Source organism: Mustela erminea, chromosome 2, assembly GCF_009829155.1.
Source record: "Mustela erminea isolate mMusErm1 chromosome 2, mMusErm1.Pri, whole genome shotgun sequence".
Classification (NCBI taxonomy): domain Eukaryota; kingdom Metazoa; phylum Chordata; class Mammalia; order Carnivora; family Mustelidae; genus Mustela; species Mustela erminea.
In genome coordinates this window covers 71,290,412-71,306,010 of record NC_045615.1, presented here as the reverse complement: position 1 = coordinate 71,306,010, position 15,599 = coordinate 71,290,412, and the positions used below count along the sequence as shown (strand labels likewise).

Sequence of the window (15,599 nt, the reverse complement as noted above, 5' to 3'; positions counted from 1 at the left end):
ATATAAATGATTTTGTTACTGAATGCAGAGTATTTATTTACAGATAGCATTTTATAACAGTTTAAAAGTATTTCTGTATATACACCATGTGGTCAGTAGAGATATCTCTTCATCACTATAGCTATTAGTTATTTTTTTCCCTTTATGCTAAATATGCATACATTTCTCATATATTATTCAAAAGCATCATTTATAGGCACAATTTATGTATCACCATGTTCCTTTACCATGACAATATTTTGTCCATCATAATTCTTTTTTTTTTAAAGATTTTATTTATTTATTTGACAGACAGAGATCACAAGTAGGCAGAGAGGCAGGCAGAGAGAGGGGGGGATGCAGGTTCCCTGCTGAGCAGAGACCCCGATGTGGGGCTCCATCCCAGGACTCTGGGATTATGACCTGAGCCGAAGGCAGAGGCTTTAACCCACTGAGCCACCCAGGTGCCCTGTCCATTGTAATTCTTTATACTTTCTTATTAATACTCGTGTGTTTTATCTGCGATACTCAAAATTACACACCTATAGATTCAATCTTCAATATATGCTGTATCAAGATGGAATATGTGTATTACAATGTGAGATTTATCCATTTGTCATTGAAAACCTTTAGAATCTGGGTGATTTATTATTTTAACCATTTCAGAGAGTAACTTTCTAAAATATGTAACATTGCTTTCAAATTAATAAATGCATCATGTCTCATTTTTCACAAAGATTAAATGTTTTCACTGTTTATACAAATGATTTTATTGTGCTCTCAGAGTCTTCTGAGAATATGTGAACTATTTCCTCTTAAACTGTGTTCTTAAATTTTTTGAATTTTTGCATCTACTTTTTCAAGTTTTCCAAGTTATGGTTTATAAGATTGAGAACTTTCTCTTCTAGCCATTATCATGTTATCTAAGTATAGCAGCAGAGTCCCATTTTATTAAAATGAATAGGTCAAACTAGATAACCGTTGAGGTCTGTGCTATCTCTAAAATTCTATAAATCTGAGTTGCTCTAAGCTTGGAAATCAGATACAGCAAGCTTCTTACCCTTGTTTCCAAAGTGATAGTTAAAGCATTAGATTTCACAAATGAGAAAACTGAGCTCCTGTGTAAATGGTCCAACTGTGAACCCATACACCACTTTGGGGTTCCTAATCCAGTAATCTGTCAATTGTACCGTATACCGCCCCAAGCAAAAGTTAATGATCTCTGGGAAAACCCAGTATTCCCAGAGGCAAAAGAAACCAACTCATGAGCCCTGTTTTTCTAGTGTTCTTTTTTAAACCATAGTCCAGATAATTAAGGTAATATGTAAATGATTTCTGCAAAGTGAAAAATTGTTGAAGAACATAGACTTTTCTTTCTGTATTGAGAGAAGTAGATGTTATTGCATAAAAACTTAAAAGGTTAACACGGAAAACTGAAGTGTGCAAGTCGTATAGTGATCAGCATATTACATAATTAGTGAAAATATTTTTATTTTTCTTTCAGCTACCCATTTCCAGGAGATTTTTTACCTCTTTTACAAGTGGAATGATGTTGTTTAATAAAGTCCTTAGCTAACTTATTCAAGCAGTCTCTAAGGTTTTCACCAATTCCTACTTTCACCAAGCCTACAATATGAAGAATAGCATAAACTTTTTGCCTGAAAATTAAAATTGGTATTTCATTAGCTATTATTATTCATTCTGCTTAGCAATTGATTTAGAGGGGAAAAAATGGCTTTTGTTGTCATGTGTTGTATCATGGTAAGTCTTTGACTTGCTGGTCTAGTATTGGCAGGTAGATGAAAGAATTTCCCTTAGAAAATCTCTGTAATACATATTTATCTATTCGATTTTCCTAGCTGAGGGCAACATCAGACCCACCTATCCCCCAAATTCTTATTTTAGTTGCAACATCTTTTTTCTATCAAGGAGCTATTTCATTTCTGAACATATTTAACTTCAAAGGAATAAATGCCACCTACAAAATTAACTTTAATATTAAGCAGCAATAAGAAGGAAATGAACTATGCCTATTATTCAAAATGTTTTAAGTGTAAATCTATCAAGGCTTGCATCTATCTCTTTTGAACACCTTGTTATCATTACTTTTGGTTAATATAAAACCTTGAAAGTCATTCCTTCTGCTTTATGGTTTTTATGCATTTAAATATTCTTTTAAGATTAACTAGAGGATCTAATTCTTTTCAAGTGCCGATATATAAAACAATTGAAGCAGAGGATTTCCCCCTAGGAGATAAGCTGATAAATGCTTAAAGTAGTTATTAATATTTAATATACTTGCTTTAAGGCAAATAAATATTTCTTCTAAATATTAAGTTTTGTTTATAATATATAGAAGAGTAAACTGTGCCCAAAATACAGAAGACAAAGTTATGTTGCTCTGAAGAAAACAAAACCCTAGCTATTTTTACACACACAAATCTTTTGTGACATGAGTTTACCCTGCGCAGGCCACTGCCTAATTGTTCGGTGTATTAGTTAAGCCTAGGCATTGGGCTTCAGACCTATCCTTAATTCAAATTCCATCTTTGTCAGTTATTAAATGGGTGACCTTAGCAAGCAACTTAAAATTCATGTGCTTTTTATTTTCAAATATGTAAAATGGGGTAATAGTAGTTTGTACCTCAGAGTTTTTTGTGAGGATTACATGATGTTATGTACATGTTTGTGTATGTCTAATGCTTAGCAAAGCATTTGGCAATTAAGTGTTTCAAAAAATATTTGTCATCATTGTCATCATCATGGCTACCATCATTTCACCATATTTCTTCCAGAAACATATGAGCATTCCTTTTGAGATAAAAGGTTGGTGGTAACCACCAAATGAGTTTCTCAAGGTTATGTGATATGCAAGTTGGGGACAGATACAAGATATTTTCATTTATTTCTCCATCTATCCATAATTGAAAACTAAATATGATCACTAATTTTTAATAATTAAAAGAGACTAGTATCTTACCAAACATTCTAAGAAAAATGAACATGGACGATAAAAGTTGTATTTTTTTTTAATTTCTTTTTTAAGATTTTATTTATTTGTCAGAGAGAGAGAGAGAAGAGAGACACAAGCAGGGAGAGCTGCTGAGCAGGAAGCCCAATATGGGACTCTATTTCAGGACCCCAGGATCATGACCTGAGCCAAAGGCAGACACCTAACCTACTGAGCTACCCACGCATCCCCAAAAGTTTTATTTTTAAAGAAATAAGTGAAAACAATTAGAAAGCATTGATTCATGTATATGTGAACTCTTGACTCTGAAATTATTGTTTTCCAATTATGTTAAAAAATGTTCAGATACTTCCTCCAGTGTGAAAAAGTAACTCTCTTTCCTTCACTCATTTGTTCCTTCCTATCTTACTTCCTTTTTTTTTTTTACAAATAACACAAAAATACTAGTTCTTCTTTCCTGTCTTCCTTTCTTTCTTTCTTCCTTTTCCTCAACAGACAATTTATGAATATGTATTATCTGCTAAGCATTTACTTGATATCAGGGATGTGTAAATGAATGAGATGCTGCTTATTCTCAGGGATTTTACTTCAGTGTAATAAGACAGTGTTTTGTGGTTTTTGACAAAAATGTACAGAGCTTTATATAGACACAAAGGAGACACTGGTTAGTTATAAAGGGAAGTAAAATTTTTTAAAAACAGGACAAACCATTGAGATAACATGAGTGAAAACTGAGTGTTGCTGAGGCAGAAGACAGGACAGGAGCACCTAGACAGAAAGACAATGTGCAAAGAGCACAAGATAGTGCCCAAATAAAGTGTTCCACTCTCCTAGTAAAATTTATATAGTTTCAGCAGTGACCTATCAGTGGGTCTGGAAACTACTGCCTCTGGGATTTGGCCTGCAGTCTGTTTTTATATGGCTGGTGCACTCAAGATTGTTTTTACATTTTTAAAGGATTGTAAAAAACAGACAAACGAACAAAGAAAAATGTATGACAGAGGCATTATGTTGCTGGCAGGGTCCAAAATATTCACCACATAGCCCTTCAGAGTGAAAGTTTGTCAAACTGTGGCCCACACACATAATGATCCAGAGGAAAGTATATCGTATTGCAATCATAATGCTGAACAGTATTCCATGAATTTGTAATTAACACACATATATCCATCAGGGATTATCGGTAATCTCTTGTGTCCTTGAAAGTATGAAATTTGTAGAAAGTAAAACACATTTCTGGTAATTCTTACCCTTATGAGTTTCCAAAAGGAGCATAAAATGTTGAGAAAAGGAAGAAGAAATTGATTTGGTGTCAGAGAAAGCTTTGAGTTGGGAATTAGGAGATGAGCCTGAGTAGCTCCTGTGGGGCCAGAATATGCAGAAATTTTATACTCCAGGCCTCAGGGCCTCAGCGACCTAAATCCAACCGCATGACCACCTTTGCATAGAACTCTGTCTACCATTTGAAATACCAATTCTCCAGATTCTTCTATCATCTCCCAATGTTCCTAATTAACGTACTCTAATTCATTGCTCTTCTCTAGCCTTCTAGCTCATTATTCTTGTGTGTCCTTTGTACATAAGATTAGGAAGTGAACCGCTCAGCAATAGGGCATGGGAATTCCCATTTCAGGGAACAGATGTCTTTAGTCCTTGGTTGTCACTTCTAAATGAATTCTTAGTACCCATTTTTTTACATCTTCCTTTCAGAATGAACCCAAAGTTTGCTTGTGGAGCCAAGTGTCCGGGTAAAGGACTGATTCTTCATCTTTTATTTCAGATAGGAGACTACTAACATATTTCTGGCTGTGGATATAAGAATAAATGGTGGTTTGAGGCTCCAGGAAAGCAGGTTAGATACAGCTGATGCTTTCCCTTATACCCTTTGCTCCTTTGTTTTGCCTTGTGTTTGGTCCTATTGGCTGAACTAAGGTGGCATCTTAAAACTATGAAGGAAAGGATGAGAGAGTAAGAGAGCACACTTCTGGCATTCTTGAACCTCTGAACCAATTGCTTATCTCCCAAATTCCCATTACTTAAGTAACCTCATCTCCTTATTAAGCCACTGCTTTTTGTTTTCACTTTTGTCTTTCTGGTACAGGATTTGAGCAAAACAGTAGTTTTGTGAGTAGCTTCTTAGGATGGTCAATAATAGCATAATTAACTTTCACTGATAGATTTTAATTTAACTGCTTCACTGACCAAACTTGTTTTTAATTATTAAGTGACTGAAATAACCAAGAGCCAAGATTTTCAAGGTTTTTGTTTGTTTGTTTGTTTACTTAACTCCTGCTGTGTCCAGTAAACCCTATTCAAATTGGATAATCCATCAAAGGTGATTGTTACCACATATTTTTCTTTTCTTTTTTCTCTTTTGCCTTTTTCAGTTTGAAAAATCCTTTCAGCCTGGTAGTTTCTTTCATACTTTATCCATAGTGGCTGAACATTTTCATCATTCCATGATTACCTCTTTCTAGTTGACACCTCAGTCCCCTGCAGTCATATCTGCAGTCACTTGAGCAATATGGGAATGGGAGAAATTGCTTCCAAGCATGTTGACAGTGGAGAGAGGTAAAGCTGATTGATAATACAGAAGAATTAGAGTGCTTGAAGTCAGGTTGTTTTGAGATGAGAACTGCATCAATGCTTTGATTTCCAAATATGATGCCCTTTTAACATGAAGATAATAAAATGGAAATATAATATTTTGTATGATTTTAATCTGAAACATGTCAACATATCTACAGAAAAGCATAACAATGTAATCATCTGTATAGGCAGTTACTCATGTGATCATAATTTAAGGGTTTTTTATTAATATATAGGTGCCAATTATTAACATAAAATGAAGTTTAACCTATTTCACAGGTAGTAGAGGCTCCCTAATACCGGAAACAATCAGAGATATGAATATTCTAACTCTTAGAGAAGGCACTGGATGTCACAAACAAACAAACAAACAAAAACCTTGAAAATCTTGGCTCTTGGTTATTTCAGTCACTTAATAATTAAAAACAAGTTTGGTCAGTGAAGCAGTTAAATTAAAATCTATCAGTGAAAGTTAATTATGCTATTATTTAAAATGCAATAAGACCCTGTATTTTGGGGTTGGGGAGGGAATTGACAACCTGAGGAATGGCACATGCCTATACCAAATGTTTAACACATTTTACCATAAATGCATTAAGTTGATATTAAGAGGAAAATGACTCCTAAGAGAAATCTCAGCTGTACTAGAAAATAATACTAGAAATATATTCCATTGCTCAGAGAAAGTAATAGTTTATGCAAATCTATATCTGCAAAGTAATGTGTTTAAATTACTGATTCCAACTCATCAGCTATATAATTGTGTAAGCACCCAAAAGGTTTGGAAATGTGTTCAAAATCATAAAATCAAGGGCATTCTAGCCAGCCTTAAAAAGTGCAGGTTGCCCTCTTCAATATATCTACTTCAAAAATACACACACACACAGACACACACACACACATCCCCTAACCAACCCACCTAAAGTAATGCTTTATTCCATGAACATAGGCAAGAGGATGATAAAGTAGCAATAATAATAATAAGTATATATAAATAATAAATAATAATAATAAATCTTTAAAAATAGCTAATATATAGTGTGCATACATTCTTTAGGTATTAAGAATGAAGAGAAGATATGACAAGATAAATTAGGCATAGCTGAGATAAAATTACAAATGAAACATATTGTGAAGATAGTATAATTTGTATTCATCACAATTATTTCGAGTACCTTCTTTTTGCATGTGTCTTACAGTAACTATAGAAATGGTGACATAATGGGATGGATAGTACTATTTTTGTTTCCATCTGACTCTTAACACATCTTAGAATCTTTAATGTTATCATTTCTTTCACGGTAAGGGCATTGTGAGAAGCTCTAAATACTTACTATGTGGTACTGTTTCTCTTGTTACTAAATTAAATTTGGAACCAAATCTTTCCACGTAGCAAAGGCAACAGTGAGGGAGAAAAGTACTGAAATGCAGTCTGGTGTTCCGTGAGATATTCTCATAGCACATCTCTGCCATCCTCCCCTCTTCTCAGGTTCTTGCTTTCCGCCTTATTCTGCTTATTTCAAGAGCCAAACAGCATAAGCGTTCCCCTTGAATACATTCTGAACTCCTTTGTACTTCTTGGTTCATCATACTGCAAAGCCTCTGCCTTACTTGAATCCAGATCTCCACCAAGTCTATGCCTGTACCCCTGAAACGAAATGTTTGGCGGGGCCAACATTTGACTTTTCCCACTGTAAAGCCATGACCACCGACCTCAGGCAGACCCCCAGCGCTTCCCAGAAGTTATACTGCAAGGCCTCACTTCGCTCGTCATCCTGTTCTATAGGGTGTTGCCTCCTCTCTGCGCACTGCCCCACCTCTCCCCGATCCTCACTCTCAGCTGATGATCTTACTTCACTGAAAAAAAAAAAAAAAATCAATAAATTAGAAGGGAAATTCCATAGGCACCTAGGTGGCTCAATTGAGTAAGCCTCTTCGTTGGGCTGAGCTCATGATCCTAGGGTGTTGGGGTCGAGCCCTGTGTCACAGTCACTGTTCAGTGAAGAGTCTGCTTGTCCCTCTTCCTTTGCTCATGCACTTTCTCTCACTGGCACTCTGTCTCTCAAAATAAATATGTAAAATCTTAAAAAAAAAAAAAGGGGGAACTTCCACATTATTACTTCCATTATTACAACTACCCCTTCAACATGATGACAACAAAATGAAAATACAGTAATGGGTATGATTTTAACATAGTCACAAAAAATATATATAATCATATTAATATTTACAGAGTTACTCAGTGGCCATAATTATTTACTAAAAGTTTTTGAAATATATTGGTACCACTTATTAACATAAACTGTTTTAATAATGACATATATACAAACTGTGGACTGGCATCCCGTGAGGGAAGCACGCATTCTTGGCTTCTGCCTTGAAACGATGAATAAAACAACTAGAAACACAAAGGCCAAATTCTCCACTTTGCACCCAATCCCACCCCATTCCAAGTGTTTAAGAGCATTATTCCAGCAATTGTCCCCTTTCTGTACAAACATCCTGCTATTACTCCCATCTTTAGGTAATCCTACCCTTAAGGCTCCCTCCAGCTACAACACCTTTTCTAGACTCTCCATTTTAGTGAAACTTCTTGAAACAGTTGTTAATACTCACTGTCTCCATCACAGGCCCTCATATTCTCTCTTAAATTCATTCCAATGTGCTTTCCCTTTACTTATCTGTCTGAACTCATCCAGTTCACCAGTACACATCCAATAATAAAACTAATGTGCAGTTCTTAGTTTCTCATTTTATTTCATCAGTTAGCAGCACTCAACATTCAGACTCCTTGATCACTTTCTGCAGTTGGCTCTCCTTTAGTTGTGGATTCCTGATATTCCTCTAATCTCACTTGAGATAACTCCAGTATCTCCAGATACATATTCCAGTATATATCCTGGATTTCTTCTCTTCTCCCTGACTTTGTAGTGTTAAATACCCCAAGATCTGTCAGACTTCTCTATTTTTGCATTCATTATGTTGATGATCCTAATGAGTCTTATGACTCTAAATAAAATTTATATTATGTATTATTAACTCACAAGTTTAGATCTCCAGCTGAACCCTCTCCTCTGAATCCTAAACATATTTATTTGACGTCCTACCTAACATATCCAATGGATGTCTGAAGTCAAACATATGTCCTATCTTTCTCCCCAAAACCTGTTTAATTTTTAACTTTCCAGTCTCCCTTGATAGAAACCCTATCCTGAAAGTTGAGTATTTCTCTTGTGTCTTCTACTCAATCAATCATCCAACCCTGTGGCTGCACTATATATCCAGGACCTAAAGGATCCACACCTATTCCTTCTCTGCAGTGATGCTGCATTAGAGAGTTTCTATGAAAGCATGATCAATATGAACAGTGCACCCAGGAGTTGTTCAGTATATAACTTGTAAGGTTATTTGCAGCAACCCTGACTCTTGACGTCACCTCCTGTGACTCTCCCCCTTTGCTAATTCTTCTCCAAAAAAACAACTGAATTCTTATTCTTCCTACAAAATACCTGAGGAGATGTTAACTCAGAGCAATGTATGTACTGTCACCTCTTTCCCAAGTTATCTGGATGGCTTAATTCCTCACAACTTCAGACCTCGATTCAAAACATTACCTTTTCTAGGACCCCTCCTGAATAATCTATTTACTTCTGCAACCCATACCCCCTCAAACCTCCCTTTTTCTCTGCTTTATTTCCCTCCATAGCTCTTAGCATCTTCTAATATATTGTGTATCTTACCTACTTATTTTGTGTAATCCTGGTCTCATCCCATTAAAATATGTGCTTCCTGATGGCTAAGATCTGCCTGTTGTGTTGACTGATATATATCCAGCACCTAGAATGGTTTCTAATACATCATGTATGTAATAAATATGTATTATATAAAGAAAATCAATGAACATTTTGTCAATAAAGAATTCTAACCACAAAAATTAACAATGCAAATGCCTAATCAACTATGTTTCATACAATGAGAATGAAGACTTTAATTTTTCTGTTAGTTCCATCTAGGCAACAAAGTAGACCTTCAGCAGGATCAAGAATATTAAAGGGATGAGTCTCAATTGCTCAAAATAGCTCTTGTTAGGATCAGAAAGTTCACGCTAAAGAAGCAACACCATTGCTATGCTATTTCTTTTTCAAAAGAAATATCCGTTTGTAACACAGAGCTCTCCAGAGATTTGTCACCATTTACTAGGCTTCAGTCCAAAAAGTGTCAGGATTGACCCAGCCAATTTCCAGGGTCACACAGTCATTGCTTTTATCACTTATGAAAACAGAAGACAATTTCAGTTCCCAAAACAAGTGGAAAATCAATAATCCTAGGGTCATTCTCAAAGTTGACAATATGATTCCAAGTCCTTATTAAAAGGAAAAATAGATAATGAGATCTATTTTCTTTCTAGGGCTGCTCCCTAGAAGTTGTGTACATAGGAGTGCAAATCAGTAGTGTAAGTTCAACAGAATACTGTTTAATGCATTATACCTTTTCTGAAGAAAAAGTATATTCACATATAGTCATTTTATTTTCCTTTTATATTCATTTATTAAATATCTATGATTAATTTATTTAATAACTTTTTTAACTTATCACTTCCTTTAAAAATGTTTATTAAATATCAACAATGTACCAAGCATGTTGCTAAGTGCTGGGGATATAAAACTATCCTAAACGTATTGTGGGTTGGTTTCATAAGCAATATCTCCTGAAATGAAAACATAAGGACATAATAATAGGAAAAAATACCATTTGTTTGGCTTTTCATCATCCCTGTATCTAGCCCTCCATCTATTCTTCAGCTTTCTGTCCAACTATCTGAGGATCTCCTATATGGCCATGAGCCCATTTTTCTCTTTTTTATCTCTAGCTCCCTATGGTGTATCTATCAGGTCCTCTAAAAAGTGTCTACAGGGACTGACCACAAAATGCAACACCAAAATGCTGCTCGTACTCAGTCTATGGGTCTTTCTACCTTTGTACATGATGCCTACAGATTTCTTTGCCTATTTGTTACGATGTGGTTACCATATGAAGGAATATTGCAATGCATGTTGGTACAGAAGCACGTGTGGTCATCCAGATTAATCCATTGGATCAATGTTCCTTCAGTAGAATTTATCCCCCTTCTTTATATTACCTACATTATATGGTTTCACCACATGTTGACCTGTTTTAAATAGCTGTGGTATTTATAATTTAAGTAAACGGGCCTCATATTTATTTTCTCTGTACATTACCACCAGCTGTCCAGTACATAAAATTAAACAGTCATACATACTACATTATTACATGAGAGTATCCAACTAGACAAATAGGTGTTTGTCATATATCAATGAGCTTACTTGTAGAAATATTGACCAGTGCTTTAGCAAACTCTTCCCCTATTTTCCGAGAATTCAAACCACTGACATCTCGGATGAACCCCTTAAACCTTTCATACTTATTACACAGTGGCAAAAACTACCTGAATCAGTCAGGATTCCACGATAAAGGCAGAAGCCACTTGGAGTTATTTTAAACTGAGGGAGTTTTTCTTCAGCGATTTAAGTACTTCCAAAAACTTCAGAAGGGCTGACGGAGCAGATTCTAGGCTGTATTTCTCAGGGGACTCACAAAGCCAGACAGAACTGGTTCCCTAGGGGAAGAGCCACTTCAAAGCTGCCATGGGAGCTCTGGCAGAAGCAGTAAGTTTCCACTGCCTTCCTGCAATTGGGTACCAAATACTGCTTCAGGAAAACTTCCTGTTTTCCTGACCTCATGTCTCAGCAACAGGGGCCAGGAGCTGCCACACTTTAACATTTGCCCACCTACTGCCTTCTGAAATTTGTCCTGAGTTCTTCTAATGGGCTGAAATGTGTTTGCACAAAAAATGATAGCTACAGAGATGTATGGGAAATGTAGAATTTTGTTTTATAATCTCTCCAAGTGAAAACCACTCGAAGCAGATGGGAGTGCCAGTTCAGAAATACATATTAAAGTCAATTCTCGGGCGCCTGGGTGGCTCAGTTGGTTGGACGACTGCCTTTAGCTCAGGTCATGATCCTGGAGTCCCGGGATCGAGTCCCACATCGGGCTCCCAGCTCCATGGGGAGTCTGCTTCTCCCTCTGACCTCCTCACTCATGTTCTCTCTCACTGTCTCTCTCTCAAATAAATGAAAATAAAATCTTTAAAAAAAAAAAAAACTATAAAGTCAATTCTCTTAGTCTGTAAAGTGCTTCCAATTATTAACTGGAACTGGATTGGGCAGGGGTCAGAGGAGCAGCAACTTAGTAGAACAGCAAGTGAAAAATCTACAAATTTAGAAGACTTGGTTATAATTTTAGCTCTGACATTTAGGAACATGATCGAGTCATTTGCTTTCCCTGGGCCTCAGTTTCCACATTTGGAAGTAACATTCGGGCCACCTCACAAGGTTATCACGAGGATCTCATTAGACATAAATGTGGAAACACTTCATGAATATTAGATAGTTATCAACTACAAGCAGATACAATCAGTGGGAATGATCAAAGAAAAACTAAATGAAATCATTGCTGTTACTATTAGGTATTTAGTGCTAAATGCATTTTATTTTATTCTAGGTTTTGAAAAATGGCAACCTTATTTTTATATAGTCTGAAAATCACCATGTTATCTCATTTCTTAGTCAATTGGGAACTTAATATAACTGGGAAAATTTAATCAAGTTAAACTGTAAATATTTGTGGTGTCATACCATAATATCAGAAATCTTGGATCCTATAGGAGGCACTGCTTTAATAAATAATAAATGCCATATTGGAGTTAGTTTATTCTGTCACTTTATGTCTATTCTTATAGTTTCAAATGTATGCTTCCTTTATTCACTTTAACAAGACTTTTAAATTTGTAATTTTCATTATCTTGTATAGGTATGATGTTTAGTTCACCTTTTAGTTGACCGAGTCTCTGTGAAGGGTGTTTGAAGCTCTGGACAGTAACGAATGAAGGTTTCTAGTTCAGCAAGCCTCTTGATAACAGAAAAAGAGTTTCTAGGGAATTACTTTTCATTTTGTGTTATCATTTAGATTGAAAAAGCATAAACTCATAATTATCTAGTGTGATTTACTATTTTGATTGAGCTCTGGTTGTCAGTGTGATAAGATGACCTTATGAGAAGTATAACATTGAGCCCCCAGAAATCAATAAATATAATAAAATCCTTTTACTGCCTCTTCCTTCCTACTCACTAAATCAATTGCTTTTTACCTTCTGGTTTTTCAAGAAAGTTCTACAATTCATTTTACTACCTGTCAAAATTGAAATGTCTTTTTTTTTTTTCTTTTCCTGAGGAGATACAGTTGTTTGAGATTTCAATTTTCTTCATGATTTTATTTTTCACCCCTTTGTTTCTATGACATTTGTAATGTCATATGTAAGTATTTAAGTATTTAAAGTATGTAAGTATTTACATACTTATCTAATGTTCTAGGTCTAACATATTATACAGGGATAGAAAGTTAGGCCTAGGACAACGAACAGCATGGATTACTCAGATTCATACACTGTTATTTTGCAAATGATGGGACAAGATGATTACAAAACTCCATATGAATCATGAAAAAGTAATGAGAGTATAACAGATTGTTTTTCCTTTCTTGCATATCAGGAGTACTTGTCTACACATCATTAACATGAGTTCTATTTACCACATAAAAGTCTTTGAACACCTACCTTATATTTCTCCCATGAGGAAGTTCATCTGCCTCTCATACTCAACGCATCCACACTGGCTACCTGGTGATACCAATCCTCAGAAGGCTAGTGATGAAGTCACTGGGCAATAGGGAACTAATCCATGAGAACTAAGGCTTTTCCCAGTACCTGTCTACCAGCGATGAGTCAAAGTAACAGTAGCTGCCTGTCCCTCTGGCAGCTTCCAAGGAGTTTTGTTACTGGACTTTTCCGACCTTGCCTTGTATTGAAAATATAAATTGGGAAAAGTATTTTTCTTCTGCACACACTAAGAAATGAATTTTCCCCAGTGCCTAGCAAAAGGCTCCAGCTCATTTTATAGCATTGATTTCATAACACAGACTTTCTACAGAGTCATTTATTGTAATAGATGTTTGAAAACACATCGTCTTAGTGAAAGAGAGGGTAAATTTGGCTCTACGATGAGAGTCATTCCATGGAAGGAAAAATGAGGGAGCCTTGCAAAATATTTAGGGCCCACCTTCTGAGCTGAGTGTGGCACGTGACGTAGGCACTGTAGATATTTGATCCATTCACCATTTGCTTATTATGCCAGACTGAATTCTTTCCCTATGCTGTGTGCCATATAATGGAAAATATAAATGGCAATTGTCACCACTTCTGTGTTCTGTTTATTGATTCAATCAACTTTATATAATATTGTAAACTAGCATTTATAACCTCATTGATGAGATTCAATCCTAGAAGGAGTCTTATAAAGCAGATAATCATTTAAAGGAAGAAATATAAAAAAGAATAAATTAGAAAACTGCAGATCTATATCATGTACCTTGCAATGTAATATCATTCTTCAGTAATTTTTTTCCACTTTCTCGCTTTAAATTTGTACTTGTTTTCCTTTAGACTCGACTGTTTACCCAAGGCAAGCATCTCATAGTAAGGTGCATGTTTCATAAGGAGTAAATTGAGCTGCTATGAACCAAAACCCAGGGAAGAACCTTATTTTTTTTCCTTTACCCTCTCTATCCAAAAGACCACTGTGTGACATATGATATCTGTCCCCTGGCTTTTAATTGCACCACCAATAATCAGTCTGGTCTGGGTACCCGTGTTCCCTCTACTCCTCACTATGACAGTAACTTCCTAATGCACAGCCTTAATTCGTTTCCTTTCAACTTCTAGTTTATCTTAATGTGTTGTCACTGGGTCTTTCCTCCAAAAACGTAGAACAGATCTTGTCCCCTCCTGCTCAGGAGAGCTTGCTTATCTACATTATTTAAATGGAATTTATTCTAAATCCCTTAGTTAACAGTAAAAGCTCATTATAGTTCATTCTTAGCTTTCTGGTTGTCTTCAACATTTTATACACAGACACACCACACACACACACACACACACACACACACACACAGCGTGTTCTTCCATCTCTCATATTTGGCACTTGCTCAAGTAACACTACTTTTCTATCTGAGGAAAGTCCATATTCTCTTCCTATCTTCCTCCAAAACGTTCTGTATTCAAAATTCAGAATTAAACTCACCCACATACCACATGCCAAAGTATTTACTATGTCTATGAGACCATCAGAGTGCTTTAAGATTATGAGCTGCTGAAAGACAAAGCTCTATGTTAGTTTTTAGATTTCTTGTACTTAGCATAAAATTCAATGTATACTAAAGGATGTTTATGGAAACAATTTTAATTGGATTCAATTGACCGCACTCCATGTGATGTTCTCGCTTTCTTTTAGGAGCACGGAATACCTATCAACATGGGCTACGCAGTGGCACCACATCACTCAGGGGTCTACCCAGTTCACATTCAGTTGTATGAAGCTTGGAAGAAGGTCTGGGGTATTCAGGTCACCAGCACTGAAGAATATCCACATTTGAAACCTGCACGGTACCGAAAGGGCTTCATTCACAATAACATCATGGTGAGCATAAACTGCTTTTTGTGATGAAAGCTCTTAATACCTATATGTGGAATAAATACAAGATCTAACTTCAGAGCTCTCTAACATGAGTATCCTAAGTTCCTAACATACCATGGTGGTAACTGGTCATGGGTTAACACATTGTTTGGCTAGTGGTTTGCTTCGTAAACTGTGGGTGGTTTTGCCAAATTCAAGATAACTTCAAACTCCTGAAAATTAATTTCAAACAAATCATCCATGTACTTTCTCAATTGAAGTTTTGTCTGGGGACCTTATACTTTTGGGAGTTGCTCCTTGTCTTTTTGTTTGGGTAGTCATATTGAGAATTTTCCAGGCAAAGTGTCAGTCCATAGATCAAGAGAACAGCTCCCAAATTACTACACTAACAACAGACAGAGTCAAACAAATAGGATCTGAAAATTAAATTTATCTACTCAGTTTATTTT

At 35.9% G+C, this 15,599-nt stretch overlaps 1 protein-coding gene across 1 annotated transcript in view; it reads left to right on the top strand.

Annotated features, from left to right (window-relative positions):
* LOC116584628 (bifunctional heparan sulfate N-deacetylase/N-sulfotransferase 4) overlaps window positions 1-15,599 on the top strand; it is a 275,093-nt gene that overhangs the window by 166,921 nt on the left and 92,573 nt on the right. Inside the window, exon 5 of the mRNA XM_032333263.1 lies at window positions 14,968-15,153. Coding sequence (XP_032189154.1) covers window positions 14,968-15,153 — 186 coding nt within the window. The remainder of the gene's footprint in view (window positions 1-14,967; window positions 15,154-15,599) is intronic.